Below are 17,541 nucleotides of genomic sequence, written 5' to 3' on the forward strand. Positions count from 1 at the left end.
AGAAATGGCCAGAATATAGAAATGTCTTCAGGTATTACCTGTATGAATTCAACCTAATTTTCTTTTCTTTCTCCTGTTATTGTTACAGAGGATGTGTTCCTAATGAACTCAAAAGACCCTAAAAATCCAATAGTCTATGGAGTGTTTACAACTTCCAGGTACAGAGCATATCATTTTACTTCCACAGAATCTTGGGTGGCTGCTTGTTTTAAAGAGGATTCTTTGTTAAAAGTGGTTTTAAAAACCATGAAATTTTCTTAACCTTTGAACTGAGAAGTCAATGGCAGTAAGAAGTAATGAATTAGGTTTCTTTCTTATGAGCGATGTACATCATCACTCTGAAGCTGCTTTTTATAGCAGGGATTAGCATTTGTAGCCCTTTCCACACAGATTTGGAAAAAGAACACAAGAACAAATAAACTTGTTTGGGAGCAGTGTAAAATAGAAAATCTGTGGAGTGAGAAATTGGCTACTCAAGGAGATATTAGTAAAAAATATTGCTGAAATCTGGAAAGTCTAATGATCTTTCAAATGTTCTGTTATTGAATCACATATAACTGTGACTTGAATGTTTTTGTTTCATTGTGCTTTCACCAAGAACCAAATATACTCGCAGCTTTGTCCTGAGGAAGGTTTGCAGTACTGGTTGTATTGCCACATTTATCTGCGAAGGAAACAAGTTTTAGTTTCTAAACAGAAAATATGTTTCTAGTGATACCAGGGATAGAGGAGGGAGATTTACAAGTCCTTACTGTCTTCTGCAAGAAGTGTCAGGGTAAGAAACAACACTGAAGTTTGCACGTGTGCTGCCCAAGTGATGGAAGAGACTGCTAAAAAAAAATAGAAAAAAGTGAAGTGTAGGAAAGAATTGAATAGTTCTCTAGGGACAGCCTTACTGAAATTTACTCACATTTGGGCTTTGGCCTTCTGGGGACAAGATGTTTTAAATAGTGAAATAGCAGCCATCTGCTTAGGAAAATGTCTGGGAGATCGTATCAGTTTTGCTGAACTTTCACAGGAGGTGAGTGAGGATTGCTCTGAGAGCATGTCAGAGGTTTGATAATCAGCACATGCAATAAATTAGAAAGCACCAAGCTGCTATTCCCATAGCTCTACCATTTGATTAAATCGACGGATAATTTAAAGAACCTGATTTGATTTGATTTCTTCTCCCCTCATTTTCAGTAATATCTTCAAGGGATCAGCAGTGTGTATGTACAGCATGACTGATGTGAGGAGGGTATTTCTTGGTCCCTATGCCCACCGAGATGGCCCGAACTACCAGTGGGTTCCCTACCAAGGGCGAGTGCCATATCCACGGCCAGGAACTGTAAGTACCCTAAGAAATACAGCAATCTAAACTGGGAAGACTGTGGAAAATATTTTCACACATTACATGGTCCTTGAGCTGAGATCCAGGAAAGAAACTGACACAGATAACAAAATGGATAGAGTGGCAGAAGGGAAAACTAACAGTTCCTCCAGGTCCAGGATGTACTGATTTTCTGTAACATATGAAACTGCAATAACAACTTCGCTTGGATTTTAGTTTTGGCATTCATATTAACAACTTCAAAAGAAGTTTTGGTAATGGCTGGAGAATTTTACTGAAAGTCAAGTGTTTCATAAATTACATTGCATTACCCTTTCCTTGGAATTTGTTTTTTTCCAAATATTGGCTGAGCCATTCTTATTGAGAATGAATGGAAAACAGAGGATTTGCCTGCCTGTTAGGAACTTTCAGTCAACATTAAATCTAGGTCAGTGAAACAGATATTTCTGCAATAGATGATAGAATGACTACAGTAGTTTCTGACTTCCACTGGGCATTTTTTAAAATCTCTGCTTTTACCTGATTCTCTTTCTAGTTTATAAATGACTAAAATATCAACCTATATAAGACATCCATATTTCAACTGATATCATCACATTCTAGAAATATTTAACTGCCTCTGAAATTTCCAGTAGTCTAAGAAGATGGGACATTTATGAAACAAGCATTAATTGTATACATTGGGGCCGCTCCTTAGCTTGTATAAATCAGCTTGGCCCATTTATGCTGTGAACTGTCATTGAAGAAGATGAAATATGTATGTGCACATGTATACATATAAATGTATGTATGTAAATAATATATATGTCTATAACATTCTTTTTAAAGTCTTCTTAAATATAAGGCACAAAAGAAAGCAGGAATAACTTTGCTTCTTTAATTCATCATATTTTCTACTTTTCTCTGGTATGTTTGAAATTGTCCTTTCCAATCTGATCTTTCAACTGATATATATGCTCAGCTAATGAAAATTGCTTCCTAAGTAAAAGAAAACAGTGGCTCCCTGACAGCTGGATTCCTCAGCACTCCTCACTTCTTCACTGTGACTAACAGAATTTCTAGTTTTTTCCAGAGTTAAAATAAAAGCTCTGCAGCATAAAAGAGGTTTCAATTCTCATCTGATGGTGAACCTTTTTTTTTTCAATTACCACAGTTGATTCTGATATGTCAGGGGGTTGGGGTTTTTTTGAAGTTCTGTTGTTTTACGACTGTAGAAAATGTGAATGAGTGGACATTTTTGATATTTCTTGTGTAGCTATTGTCACCTTCTTTTCAGTCTAACAGACTTAGTGTTCATTATTCTGTTTCTTTATATTCCTCTTTGATTCCAGTATCAATTAACCTTTCTCAACAAAACCAGATACTAGATATTATGCAGAACTATGGATAAAGAAATTTCTGTGATATGGACTATCACAGAAATAGACTGAGATAAAGAACTGACTACTGCACACAGGCTCTGTTGCATTCACTCCTCTACAGAGATAAGATGCAGTTCTACTGAGATTCTGAATGCACAATTCAAATACTTGCTCTTGAGATTGGAAGTTCTGTGTCTTGAGACACAGTTACGGCCTCAGTTCTGCCTGCAGGTTACGTCAAGACTTCTCTGAGGGTCTTGATGTGAGATGCATATGGGAAAAGAGTAAGTTGATCAACTTCCCCGAATAAGCAGAAAGAAAAGGACCAGAACCCAGCCCTTAAGTGGTGAAGTGAGCTAAGACACCAGAGCCTTTGTCAAAGTAAGGAAATGCAGTCAGGTCACAGATACTTTTGTTTCTGGCTACCCTATCAGAATGGAGTTTTCCTTTACAATTTCATTGTAAAATGCTTTTATTAAGATTCACGAAGTGCAAAGATGTTCAGATTCCACCATAAGCTGTTTTCTTGCCTAAAGGCAAATGTGATCCCAAATTTTATAGGTCTGCTTAGCCCCTCAGATGTAGCGCAGGAGGAGGCTGTGCCACTGTAAATCCTGTTAGAGTGGCTGAGGCCAGCAATTTGTCCTAGCCCAATGCCAGTGACTCTAACCCTGGGTTCTGCCACTTTGAAAAAGAGGACTGCCCTCACAGTTGCTAAAATCATTCTTTTGTATTAATAGGATAAAACTCAGTTTTAAAATGAGGTACATTTCTGGCTAAAAAGAAGCTTTTTGTTTATAAAGTGATAAAGATGGGTGTGTTTTCAATGGTTTGAAGATCTGTTGAGAATAAAGAAGAAAAATATTTTTGAAGTTCTTTAGATGTCAGACCTTTGGATTCCTTTTCCAAGAAATGCAGAAAGAGGTGGGAGAGAAAAACCTGATCTTCTTACAGTAATTCATTTCCAGATTGCACTGCAGTTAAACAGTGCTGAATTATCTCAGGAATTTAGTAGGTGAGGTGCCAGTAAACTTCTTGAGCATCTGGTGACTTGCCCAGTATGAGTAAAAGAAAAGGAAAGTAAATGTTTTTTTAAAAAACCAGAAAGCTTTGTAAACAATTCTACATCAGCTTCACATGTAACAAAGAAGTTGCCAGATTTTTCCTGTAAGATCTACAGGACTTGGTTTTATCGCTTTCTTTTTCTATTTTTATTTTTCTTTTTTAAACTTTTTAACAGTGTTTGGGAGAGGAGGGAGGATTTATGTGTATACCTCATCTTAACTGAGGTGCCTCATCCTGAATTCCTATCTCCCTTTCTGTGAATTCAGCTGCAGTGCTCAGGTTTTCTCTGCTTCATGGCACCAAGAGTTATGACCAAAGCACTTTTTCTTTCTACCAAAATGTAGATACTGATTTGTTCTGTTGTATTCCCTACTAGGCCAGTTAGGGGATAGTCTGGTTCCTTCCTCCTGACTGATCTAACTCCCTGGTATTACACAGTGGGGACACAAAATTGGAAGTGAATGTAAAATGCAAGAGTTCTTACACTCTGCTTGAATCCAAGATGAAACTCATTTCTCCATTTTTTTCAGGATATTTGTATTCATACCTATATTTTGGCACACGAAAACCTAGTTCTTTAATTTCGATGGGATTGATTTGGTTTATAAGCACAAGTTCTGATTAAGTGCCTTGTCAATTATCTTGACCTAGAATCACTAATGTCAAAAGCAGCCCTGTCATTAGCATCAAGGATAATGTCGTGACAGGACTTTCCTCCTCAGGACAGCTGTTCTGTTTTATTCTGTTCTATTCTGTTTCTGAGTTGAGATTCCTGTGCAGACAATTTGGACTGTGGATGGGCTAGATCTCCCCTACTGACGGTGCCCATTTTGCTCATTGAAAAGGGAGGGATTTACAGCAGTGGCAGTTTGATTTCATCCCAGTTTTCTAAAGTAGGATGAGATGGCTGTGAGCTACAGCCTAGTCCAGGTAATGCACTTCAAACTTTACATGTAAAGACACAAGGTTATAGTAATTTTTTTTTATTCTCAGAAAAGCAAGGGATCTAAGGAGTGATCAGGGTCTCAGAATTGAGAGTCTTATTCAAGCACACAGAATGATGACTCTAATTCTAGTTTTATGACTTTTCTGCGCAAAGTATATCTTGGTCCATAGAATGATAGAATATCCTGAGTTGGAAGGGAACCACAAGGGTCACTGAGTCCAACTCCTGGCTCTGAACAGAACAGCCCCAAGAATTACACCATGTGCCTGAGACCAGTGTCCAAATGCATCCTGAGCTCTGGCACTCTTGGTGCTGTGACCTCTTCCCTCGGGAGCCTGTTTCATATTGCTGCAAGTAAAATCCTTTGTTAGAAAATGAGCCAGAAAGTAAATATTCAAGCAGTTGAAACACAGCTGAAATTCATTTGCTTAAAAATGAAATGAATGTTCATTTAGTATTTTTCCAGTTTGCCCATCTGCAATTAACAATAGTTCTTGTGTAGTGATTTTTATACATAGAGTACTTTACATCTATTGTCTAATTGTTATCTAATTAATCCAAGTAATTAGTATTGAACTGTAGTTAGAATATTAATTGAGATGTAAAGCAAACTTAAAATTTAAGTGTAGCATTTGAAACACTATTTTTTGAGACAGAAAATGGTTTGGCCAATAATTATGAAAAGTCCATCTGATTTTCTCTTTGTAATAATTTTGTACAAAAGAGCAAGAACATATAATAAGAAAAAAAAGGTTAAAAAATCTTAACAAAATAAAATAGATAGCTAACTTGCTTTCTTCTTTTTCTGATCCACAGGCCTTAATCAAATATTCTTCTTCCCTCCATTCTTCCCTTCCATACAAACAGAATGCAGGAATTTGCTTACTAGCAAGTATTCCAACAAGGGACAATTTGCACTTTATATGTCCATGCTGGAAGCATCCCTTTGCTGAGTATAGCAGCTACTCCTTTTCACAACATTGATTTTTAAATTTCATTTCTGTTGAATTATTAATAATTTGGATCAAGGTGATAGCAAAGACAATTGATTTCTTCTGTTGAGCATCCTGCAAGGTCTGGATTCTTGCTTAGTAAGATCTTGTCCTCTAGGTTTTTAATTTAACTGGAAGGTATTTTATACCTGGATATAAAGGGCAAATTATCTAGGGCATTTTAACACCAGTTGTTTATATTTGAAGTTCAAATACTGCAAAATAATTATTTTCAGCTGGGATTTAATGTTTTATATGTCTTCAAGAGTTACCTAAACAGGTCAGCAGTGGGGGTCACCAAGATCTTTGACAAGTATCTTTGGCCTGATGTCATGGCTCGTTTTCTTCATCCACTCAGCAATACTAATACACTACTAATGCTTATGTTAATGTTACAAATAACTGTTCATAAAATACTTACCAATTCTACAGAAGAGATATGGGCAAATGATGGTGATTAGCCACAGTTCTTGAGTCTCCTGGTGGGGATTTGTGGTGGCTGAAAGTGGAGGAATACTTCTGTGGCTACCAACACCATGGTCTTACCTTTCCTTTTCACCCTCTGGTTTTTGCTTACAGTGGGAGGACATGAGCTAAATGTGAAAAGTAGAACCTTTTGGTTCTCACAGATGAGAGGCAAAACTGTCTGGCCCACCCCTGGGTATATACAGGGGAAAAGTGACTCTTTTCTGTCTTACTTCATGGGACCAGATTAATCGCGATGGAACACCAACTGTTCTGTCACTGTGCAGGACAGTGCGGAGTTATTGCAGGTCCTTAATGAGACTTGCCTCACCTAAGAGTTCATATGGGCAGTATGATGAGCAACACTCACAGAAGGCTTTCTTTAGAATCAGAGGGCAGAAAAAAAAGATACATTTAAGACATGACTCACTAGATTTGATTTAGTGTAACAGGATCCACATTATCAGGACTACAGGGATGACACAGACTTGTTGAGACAAGCAGGGGTTTGAAAAGTCAGTAGAACAGGGCATTGTCCCAGGATTTAAGGATTTGATTCCTCACATAGTAATTTGGACTTCCAGTCAACTTCTGAAGACAGTACTTCAAAACAAACATGATGGCATAATTAATTAATTTTGTGTTGTATACATAACCAAATACTGAATTTCTTGCCTTGTATTGAATCATTTAGATATTTCAGGATTTCTTCCTTCTGCCAATTAAAGATTAATACTAATCAGTAGTGGACTTACAAACCTTTTCCACTGAATAGGAATAAGAAAATTGATGTATGAGGATCATTTACATTCTGTTAACCATATTGGTTTAAAGCCAAAATAAATTAAAAAATAGAGGCTAAGAGTGACAGAATTAACTTTTGCTGTCTGTCACAAAACACTTAGATTCCGTGACATATTTAATTCTAGACTGCAGTAGATGGGATGATAAATAATAAAATGTAAAACATTTCATTTTTTTATTTCCAGTGTCCCAGTAAAACATTTGGAGGTTTTGATTCCACCAAGGACCTTCCTGATGAAGTTATCACATTTGCCAGAAGTCACCCAGCCATGTACAACCCAGTATTCCCCATCAACAACCGTCCAATCATGATTAAAACAGACGTGGATTACCAGTTCACACAGATCGTGGTAGATCGAGTAGACGCAGAAGATGGCCAATATGACGTGATGTTCATTGGCACAGGTGAGAAGTCTTGAATCTACACTGTATGCTCCTCCAGGCTTGATGGAAACATAGAGCAGATAAATTTCATCCTTTGAAAGACAGAACACTGACTGAAGAACAGCGTAAACCTGTAAAAATTTGGGGCAGGACCCAAAACTGCATGTGGGGAGGTCTTTGTTACAAACATTCGCTCTTACAGGTTCAAGCCATGGCCTGCTTTAATTCTTTAGGAGCTTTGCCAACTGGATTAAGATCAAACCACCCTCTTTCCAACTACTGCTATTAGGGATTTTTATTAGAAATATCTTCCCTTATTAATTATAATTTAGTATTAAAATGAGGGGTTTGAGGTACCCATTTTGAAGTGCAGCGTAAGAAGTATTAATGCGAATGAGGGAAATATCCAGGTATGGGAAATGTCTTGTGTGCCTTTCAAGTATTTCAAGTATTGCCTTAAGATGCTCAGCTCTTCAGCCAAGAGGGTGCATCATTTTACTTAAGATGAAGATATCTGGCACGAATGGAGTGTTTTCAGAAGAGCTGGTATTCAAATAGAAACATTATGTCCTTTCCAAAGCATTTGCAGAATCATTCATCTTGGGCATCTTAGAGAAATGCACTCAGAAAAGACATTTTTTCCAGAAAGGTAATAATGAGAAAGAGTGTCCAGAAATTAGCTGATATGCATTTTCCTAAATTCAGTGGTTTCCAAAGTGTGCTGAGTAGCAATTGGTGGATCTGTTTCTTCATTTCTGAAAGTTTTACATTAGTTGGCTGATGTTTCAGTTAATGTTGAATAAAAGTATTTTATACTCCTACTGAGCATAATTGCTAGTAATTAGACATTGGCATCATGAAGCCAAACCAAATCAAACAGAAACCCTACTGCTTCTTTTCAGTGTTGGACCAAAAAAATACCTGTATGTCTGTCTTATAACAGTCCAACTTTTTGCATGCTTTAAATACAGTTCTGGTACTCCAGACCTGGGGTTAGATTTCCAAAGCAATAAATGTAAAGTCTCTTTCATGTTGATGCCTGAAATGTATTATGAGTAAACTGAGAGCTGGTGAAGTTTTGTGTACCAAACACAGTGCAAGCATAACAATTCAGAACATTTACTGCAGAAAACACAGCTCTGCAGGAAGGGTTAAAGCACTTCAAAGCTGTGAACTGAGTTATTAGATACCAGTGCTACAGTATGTTCTTGCATAAAACATTGGAAAAGTATTTTCATATGATTTTATACAACATATATATTTTCCATCACACATTAGAGATTTCAATGTCATCCACAATTCACAGTGGTTGATGGTTGGTGCCTTTCAACAAGTCTTCTATGACCTGATTCAGCCCAGAAAAAAAACCCCAAACATATACAGGGTATGATGCTGAACAAACATAAGGAACTTATTTAAGTATATGTCTTGAGCAAAAGAGGTGGCATTTAACTCTCCAAAGCTTGGCCTTTGGACAAAGAAAGATGCATTGCTTTCTGCAAGGGAAAGTAAGAAGTTCTTCCAGAGATTCACTGTACTTTCTTCAAGACTTCTGTTAGAGTAAGATGAAAAGTAAGACAGAAGTTCCTGTCTGTTTCAGATAGTGCAGGAAGGTTTGCTTAAACCTGAGTTACAGCTTCTAGACAGTTACCACTGCATATACTGGTTCTTTAGTTATTATTATGTATAGCAGTTGTTATGTAAATCAGTCAAGGCAAGGTCTCCCTCTAAAAGAACCTCAACGATAATTTTTACCTCTGAGTTGGGAGTTTAGGGTTTTCCTAAACCACTAATATTCAGGTGTATGATAAATACCCAGGATTCTATCCAATGCTGGTGATAGCCGTGCCCACAAACAATAAGAAAAGTGTTGAAACATTGTTACTTGCACTTGCCAAAAGATATTTCATCACCAAAATCCCATCTTTCTAAGTGCAGATTGTTACTATTTTTTGAAATACTACTTTTGTCCATAGAAACCATTTTTTTTCCAGCAGGAGGTCATACCGTCATGGGACAAGAGCAGGCATTACAACACCCATGCCTGGAGCTGGATCACAAAAGATGCTCCATGCTCCTCTGAGCTCATGTCCTTATTTTCAGAATAAGGAGAGGTTTTCAGGATGAGGAAAGGTTGTCTTCTGTGTGGGAGGAAAGGTAAAGAGGCAGAACCGAGGCCTTGCCTGCCTTCTACCAGAGAGCTGCACTGAGCCAGCTGCACAAAGTCAGAGGAATCAGAAACAGATACACAATCAGCATGTATTACTTCTTCCCAAGCAAAGAACTAACTGGGAAGCAGATTAGAGACTCTAGTCACAGTCCATTTTCCCACTTGGTGATCTGAACATATGTCAAAGCCAGAATTATGCTCTCTGGGGTATGACTGGGTTTTTCTGTGCAGGTCTGTCCCATCAGATTAGATATATTTCTCTGTATTTTCCCTTTACTGTTAGAGCAATCTGCATTATTCCCATGTGCTGCTGAACTGTAGTATATTGAAGAAATACTTTTTTTTCCTTTTCATTGAATAACTGATGATAATTGAACACAACAATTAATAGCCACCCAGTGTGGTCACATTTTCCTTTCCTGTGGGTGAAATCTTGAGCTGAGCAGTTTCTTTCCCACTGTGATTGCAACCAGCGTTTCACAATGAAAATAAAATCCTATCAGCATGCTTGAAAGCAATCAGAAAAAAACAGGATTTAAGATACACACTTAATACATATCCTGAGCGTCTAATGCTTGGGATCCTTTGGCACAGTTAAAGTACCTCTGTCAGTAAAGCAAATTAATAACAGTAATCTTATCTTGCTAAGCAGAGCCTATTGATCCTAAAGGAGTCGCCTGATTCCGTTTGTGTGAAATTGTTTGAAATACTACTCTGTAAAACTTGATCTAGAACTCAGATAAAGCCGCACTTTGGTACCTGTGGCCTGACCAGAGTCTCCAGAGTGATTAACTCAGTGTATCTTTGACCTCAGAGGCTTTCTTGAGATCAGGAAACTGTAATTGTTTCAGGAGCCACTTAAAAGTCTGACCTTTTGTTGAAACAACATTATGGGAAACTTGTGTCTGCTCAGTGCCCACTCAGTCTGTTTTAGAAAAAATTTCCCTTTATTTCTGAGATATGGCATTTGATGGATTGTGACTGAGGACAGTCCTAGTCCAACACAGAATACAGTTGTGACATTTTGCTGCACTCTCATATTTATTAGATGAGAGTTCCCTGTTTTTCACTGGTAAAATGTATTTTCCTCAAAACCACAGTCATCATATTATCAGGATAATTAAGGAAATTAACTCATCAGTTAAATTACAAATATAGCTACTGTTAGATTATCTGTTCTTCTGAATTACTCTGTTGTAGAAAAGTGGGATTTTTTTCTTATTATTTTAAAGTTTATATTGCATTTATTCTGTACCATTCTCAATATTTCTTGAATTAAATATATTCAATTAGTAGCAGCGACCATAATGAAAACCACTCCAAACCCACTTATCTAGCATATTTTACTAGCTTAATTTCTACACATAGATGCCTAAATAAAAAGAAAGATGTGCCTTGCTTTATTGTTGCTTTAAGAAATAACTGTTGTTTTGGGTTTTTTTAAATGAATATATGAATGTGTGGCCAATGAAAGAAAACAGTGATGTACATATTCTGGCAGGAAAAAAATTGCTTCTTTCTAAAACTCCAAAAATATGTATCTAGAAACCAACATCTGGTTAAAGGGAAGCAGATGGAAAAATGAAAACACTCAGTTCTACAGGATATCCCAGGTTTTCTAGAATATTTAAATACAAAATCATGTAAAGAAGTTAAGTACCAGAATTTTAAATTAAATCAATATCTTTTAAGATAGTTGCCTTGTAAAAACATTTTTAATGCATGTGATCTCTTTGTCTCAATTTTATGTGTATTTTAAATATAGAAGTAGAGAGTTGTCATCTTTTTATTCTTATTTCAACTAACACACAAATTATATATACTTACAAAATGTGTATACATTTGGTTTTGTGCAATTGATGGTTAAATTCTTGTTTTAAGAATGTCGACCTTTATAGTAATTTGAGAATTTTATCCACTTAAAATGCCTTGTATTTTCCCAAACCATTAAAGCTGTAGGATGTGCAACTTGAAAAGTCCTCAGGGACATAGTTATTCTACCTGTGATACATTTACATGGCACTACACTTGGCTGGTTAAAAAGAAAAGTCGCATACAGATTGTTTCCATTTCAGAGAGTCTGCAGTGATGTGTGCCAACCTAGAAATGGTTCTTTGTGTTTTTGTTGTTTCCTGGAAATCGTGTTCATAGAAACAAAGAAATAAATCACAGATGCAGAAGCTGAATAACAGAGATGGTCTTTAGTCTCAACCATGTTCCCAAAACCAGAGGCTGTGGCTCTGGAATTGCAAGTGCTGGCCTTGTTAATTTTAAAGCCAGTTGCAAAACTCCAAATATCTAATTTGATATAATAATAAAATGCTGGCACACATCTATTTCTAAACCAAAGGCACAAATTGTATGCTTTTCACCCCTCAGTGAAGACCAGCATCTTACACACAGAGAAATATAGGTGCCTTAAGGGGCTTATACATCTTAGGTACTTTGTTTGACACAGGGAAGATCGCGTGTACTTAAGAGACCTAACAGCTTCATCTGTCTAACAAAGTTCGTCCAGATGGTTTTATATCTGTACTGCATCTTCACATGCATTTTAAGAAAGACAAACATCATATTCAAAATGGACAATAAAACACACCCGAGTAAATTTAGTGCATTTCCTTCCCCAGTCATGAATCTGTCATTTTATACAGTCACTTAAATAGTATTTCAGTTCTGTCTATTCTTTAATAACTATAATAGTATGTATTTTCTTTGTTGCATTTTGATAATTGAAATACTTAAAACTTAAAACTGAAAAACTTAAAACACTGAAATTCAGTGTTTTCTGAGGTTATTTTAAATAGCAGTTCTTTTGAATGAGTGCTGAGAGATACGTAGCTTCACAGTCTTTATATGTGAAATAATTACATACTACAAGAAATTCTGGCTGCTACAAAGCTGAAGTATTCATCTTAAGCACCTGAAAACTTTTTTTTTTTTTTTCCCTTTTCAAGATATTGGAACAGTTCTTAAAGTGGTTTCAATTCCTAAGGAGACTTGGCACGAATTAGAGGAAGTCTTGCTGGAAGAAATGACAGTCTTTCGGGTAAGTGCAGCTGAATTTCAAGTGTCAGGTTGTGGATTTCTCTGTGGACAGCTGCAAACTCAACTTCTTGCAGTCTAGCCAAGGAATAGCCTGGCATACCCCTCTAATTAGCTTGTCATTTAGAGACCCAGACACTAGTCAAAATAAACCTTGAAACTTTCAGTGTGAGCTGGAGGTTAATGATAAAAGAAGTGGCATTCTGGGCTCTTGTTCAGTGGTTTAAAAAGTAAATTAGTGTTTCTGAATCTTAGAGCTGTTGCATGCTGGAGTTAAATATCTACCTGTGCAAGTCTGAGAACAATGCCTGTCTGTTTTCTCCCACAGAGATATGCAATATACAGATTTGTAATTGCATCAACCCTTAACACTAATCAGACTATCAGCATACTGTAACTAAGAAGATACTTTAGGTAAAACAGTGATCTGCCCAGATTTCTTAGGCTTAATAATGTGGGGAACAAAGTGTTTATATTTTCAAAGGTCACTTTAGGGTCTCATTTTCATGGTTCGACACAAGACACTGTAAACACCCCGTAGCTTTTGTACTTTTTGGTGAAATCAATCTCTTCCATTTTTCCTATATGAGCCACCTAAAAAATATGGCATCCTGTAGGCACTCCTGCAAGGCAAGGCTGAGTAAACCTTTCAAACACTTCCCAGACAGAACCCAGGGATGTCTTGTGTTTTGTACACAACAACGAATCATTTACATTCCCCACTTTATTCTTTCTGTCAGTGCCGTTTTATGGCACCATTTCCCTGTCTCCAGGCTGTTGGGGGTTGATACCTGGCTGGGAGCATGAGGTTGATGTGACAGTGTGAAGATGCTGCTGGCACGCTCCAGGAGCCTTTTGTCGTGTGGTGTCACTCCAGACGTGCTGACAGGGACCGTGCCCTGGACCTGACAGAGGGGCGCAGCCACCATATCCTCATCAAACTCCACTCCCATCCCTTCATCTGTTTTTTTCTGAGCAGAGACAACATAGCTAAACAGAGCTTCTTATGGGCATTCCTGGCTTTACTGGTACCAATCTTGCTCAGAAACCTCTGTTTCGAGTGCAAGATACCTGTGAACAATATGTGTCCCTGTTCTTGCAATCTGTGGGGTTTTTTGTGGACAGAAATCTAGGGATCTTTTTTTTTTTTTTTACATTAAAATGAAGTAGAAACTGTGAGAAGAAAATGACATAAGTAATTTGTGTCTCCCAACATTTTTTTTCTTTTTTATACACACAAAAGTCATTAAATGAATGCAGGGTAATTTGGCAATTGTTGATCATGTATGAATCTCTTCCCTGAAACAAGTAGAAGTGCCAAGCTAGAGGACATCAGAAAAAAATAAAAGTGAAAGAAGGAAAAAAAAATGGAATTAATGTTATTTCAGAAAGGTTTTACAAAAGTAGAATCATTAATTGCAAATTCAAATTTGGAATTTTACTTTACATGTTTATTTTTTCATTGCATGAAAGTATTTTGGTATTCTGATTTACTTGAAAGCTCATTTATCTCTTTAGACATGTATTTAAGCCTTAAAGAGGGCATTAATGTACTTAAGTGAAATAAGCAGAATTTGTGTACATAAGATATGAATCTTTCAAATGTAAGTGTTCTTTAGTTGTAAAGAGTATACATGCATCATGAACAATGTATTTTGATGCTTAAGCTGTAATGTGCTGAGTACAATGCTTTTCATTTATAATTCCACAAAGCTGAAGGTCTTTCGTATCTGTTACATTGATAACAAATGCCTCTTTAAACCCCTTTTGTGCAATATGTCTCTGAACAGCTGAGCAAACAAATTAATGAGTTCAATTTCCATTCAAATGTTATATTTAATTGATGCTTTCTAATATAAGGTCTATTAACCTCTCTGTAAAGGCAAGTCCATGCTTACCATCCACTGACCCATATCAAATTCTCTCAGGATAAGCAATTTGAAAGCTCTACAAGTGTAAAAGCTTAATAAGGACCTTATTAATGTATATAACCACAAGTATGATGTGTGGGATAAATAACAGATTTCTAGATGGAATAAGGTTCATACAGAACTGACTTGCACAGTTTTTATTATGCCACTTTTAAGATGAAAATCCATCCAAGAAGCTGGACCGAAAAGTTGTAACAGTTGACTAAATAATGGATATTCCAGAGTGCAAAGAACCTCTTGCTCATTTTGGTTGCATGTTCTGAAAATGCATGTAACTTCTTTGTAAGTGAATAGTGTGGTGCAGTTAAAGAGATTGTACTTGGGATTAGAACTTGTTCTTATGAGGAAAATTTCACAGGAATGGGGTTTTCACCTTGATATACTAAAATGAGTTGCTTATTTCAGTGTTATTATCTTTAATAGATAGTATCTATGAATTTTCATATAGCCATTATTATTTTTGTATTACCTGGGAACTTCTTTAAAAGTAATTTTGTTATTAAGTGTGGATAGCAATTTCAAGATGTGAAATTAGTGACAAAGTGATCACAATTAAACTGTATTAAAAATGGGAAGTGAAATACCTACGGTCAACATAGCAATCAAAGATGCACCCAGATACATGCATTTTTACAGCTAGAAATTATTCCACTGCACAAGACAACAAGAAGGACTATTACTACGGAGTATCTAGTTTAATTTCAGGGTTTTCTACCTTGTGCAAATAGCACTGTAATAGCATTTTTATGTTTACAGCTCACTTTATATTTTAACTCTATTTTTCCCTAGGAACCCACTGTCATTTCAGCAATGAAGATTTCCACAAAGCAGGTACTGTGTGCACAAATGTTAAATCACTTTCAAATATTTATTGGTCTCTGTCTTCTAGAGACAGTAACTTGGCAGTCAGCAGAGACATATTAATTGCAGCAGCAGCATCCCATCCCTTTACATAAACAGCAGTAGTTTCTCAGGAAAATGTGATGTGCAACAGGGAAAGGAAAAGCCTAGTTTGTGTTACTTTCTGGTAAGGTGGAAACTAAACAAAAACTAGCCAGCTGTCTGGTGGCTCTCTAGAAAAAAAAAAAAATTAAAATCCACATTGTAGAGTGTTTCCATGACAGAGAGGCTGTTCAAAAGGAGTGGCCAAACTTGGTCCCTTTTTAATGGGACTAGTTCCAGTCTCTGTAGGAATAGTCTGGTACAAAATGCAGATGGTGGAAGGATGGAAATGGGACATCCTCCTGTCTTTCTGTCCTATGCCCATTCCGTTCCCGGACGCGCGTCATTCAGCTTTAACAAAAGATTAACAGATCTGATGCAGTCCAAATTTTCCGTCGCCTTCTGGTTCAGTGATGTGGTTAGGATAAGGGTTCCAGATCCAAAATTTATATTTCCTACTTTCTGTTGAGTACACTAATAGCTAACTGCTTATAGAAAAGATATGTATTATAAAACCAGACCATAACTAAAATGAGCTGAACCTCTTGATGGATAGAGGTAAAGTTTTGTCTGACTTACAGTAAAGGTGATTCCTGCATTTCTAAGCAAATTTGTGAAGCACTTGATGAATTATGTGGTTGTGAGAAGAACATTGGTTTGCAGTCCAGGAATGAAGTGGGTATTAGGGGCCTATCTTCTAGTTTGCTTGGAATTAGGTGGATGGATCCCAGCCACTGTCATTTCCTGTCTCAGGAGTCTGAGACATAAAATTTAGTGTCAAATTTATTTTTTTTTTTCTTTTTCATATATGTGCTGATCTAAAGGCTTATTTGGTAAATATAAGGAACTTGTTTTCGTTTAATGTCATTGTCAGGAATGAGGAGATTTGGTATTACTTTCAGGACTAGGTGCACTAAAAATTGTGCACGTAATAAGTAAAATTTAGTTAATTCATCTACCTCCCTTTATACATTACTAAACAGAAGTTGAATTCATTCTGTAATGGACAGAGCACAATATTATATTTTAAATGCTGCATATTTAACTCTGAATTCACTGTCTTTAGGAAAGCTGTCTGAAAGCATTCATTTATTCGACAGAAACTGTCTTGGGGGGGACACTGTTCTAACAGTTTACCACCTAAACCAGCAAAAATGGCAGGACAAAGAAAAAGGTAGTATTGAATACTGGGATAGTTAAAAACAAACCTGTCAGGTTGTATATATGTTCACATCATACCAAAATGCTCTGCTTTGGATTATTTTTATAAGTACGTTGCCTTAAAGCAGCCAATCATATTTGAAAATTGACCATGCATTTTCATACAGCTTTTTCTTCAAAGCATCTTTAGTTATTCAGGAGAGATTACAATTTTCCCTGAGTTTTCTGAAAACAAATTTACACTGCTAAAATTGTCTAAAGCTAAAAAAGAGCATAAACCACAAGTTATTCAGGCAGAGTAAAACTCATGAAAAATCAACCACCCTCAGGCTAAAAATGACAGAATCATGATACACTATGACAAGCTTTTGGCAGTATGTATGAAATAAGTATATGGCAACATGTTTCCATTTTACATTTATGATTTAAAAATACTGTAGTTCTATAACTCAAACACTTTAGTCATTGTGTTCTGATAAGCAGGGTGGTTTTCGTATAAACAGCACGATAATTCTATGCATTGTGGAAAGCCAGAGCCTGAAATGTAAATAGTAAAACCAGCATGTTCTACTGAATGCCTTAAAAATAATCACTTCGTTTTTTCACTAACAAATCGTTCGTCCAATTATAAAAACATGGTACAGGGAGTTTCTCCTTATTTCTAAATGTTTTACTGCTCTGGTTGTTCAAAGCTACCTCTTTTGCCATCATGCCAATATGTTATGTTACAAATTACTCTTCCTAAAGACCAAAATCTACAAATTCTTCAGGAGCGGAACTTAGCTTAAGTTTTAAATTATATAAAGCTCTAAAGCTCCCGTCTCTCTCTCTCTCTCTCTCTCTCTCTGAGTATGCTTTTGGCCCTTGAGCAAGAGTGGCTTTGAGTAAGGAAATTTAGCTTTTATGTGCAAGACTAAGCCTTAATATGTTTTTTCTCCATTC

The 17,541-nt window shown here is 36.5% G+C and overlaps 1 protein-coding gene across 2 annotated transcripts in view; it reads left to right on the plus strand.

Annotated features, from left to right (window-relative positions):
• The window catches only part of SEMA3A (semaphorin 3A), a 237,616-nt gene that overhangs the window by 200,694 nt on the left and 19,381 nt on the right, over positions 1 to 17,541 (plus strand). For both annotated transcript variants that reach the window (XM_039571065.1, XM_019283654.3), the window contains 5 exons: positions 89 to 158; positions 1,186 to 1,330; positions 7,152 to 7,371; positions 12,478 to 12,569; positions 15,286 to 15,327. In XM_039571065.1, the coding sequence (XP_039426999.1) occupies positions 89 to 158; positions 1,186 to 1,330; positions 7,152 to 7,371; positions 12,478 to 12,569; positions 15,286 to 15,327 (569 nt within the window). The remainder of the gene's footprint in view (positions 1 to 88; positions 159 to 1,185; positions 1,331 to 7,151; positions 7,372 to 12,477; positions 12,570 to 15,285; positions 15,328 to 17,541) is intronic.

This window comes from Corvus cornix, chromosome 1A, assembly GCF_000738735.6.
Source record: "Corvus cornix cornix isolate S_Up_H32 chromosome 1A, ASM73873v5, whole genome shotgun sequence".
Taxonomy (NCBI): domain Eukaryota; kingdom Metazoa; phylum Chordata; class Aves; order Passeriformes; family Corvidae; genus Corvus; species Corvus cornix.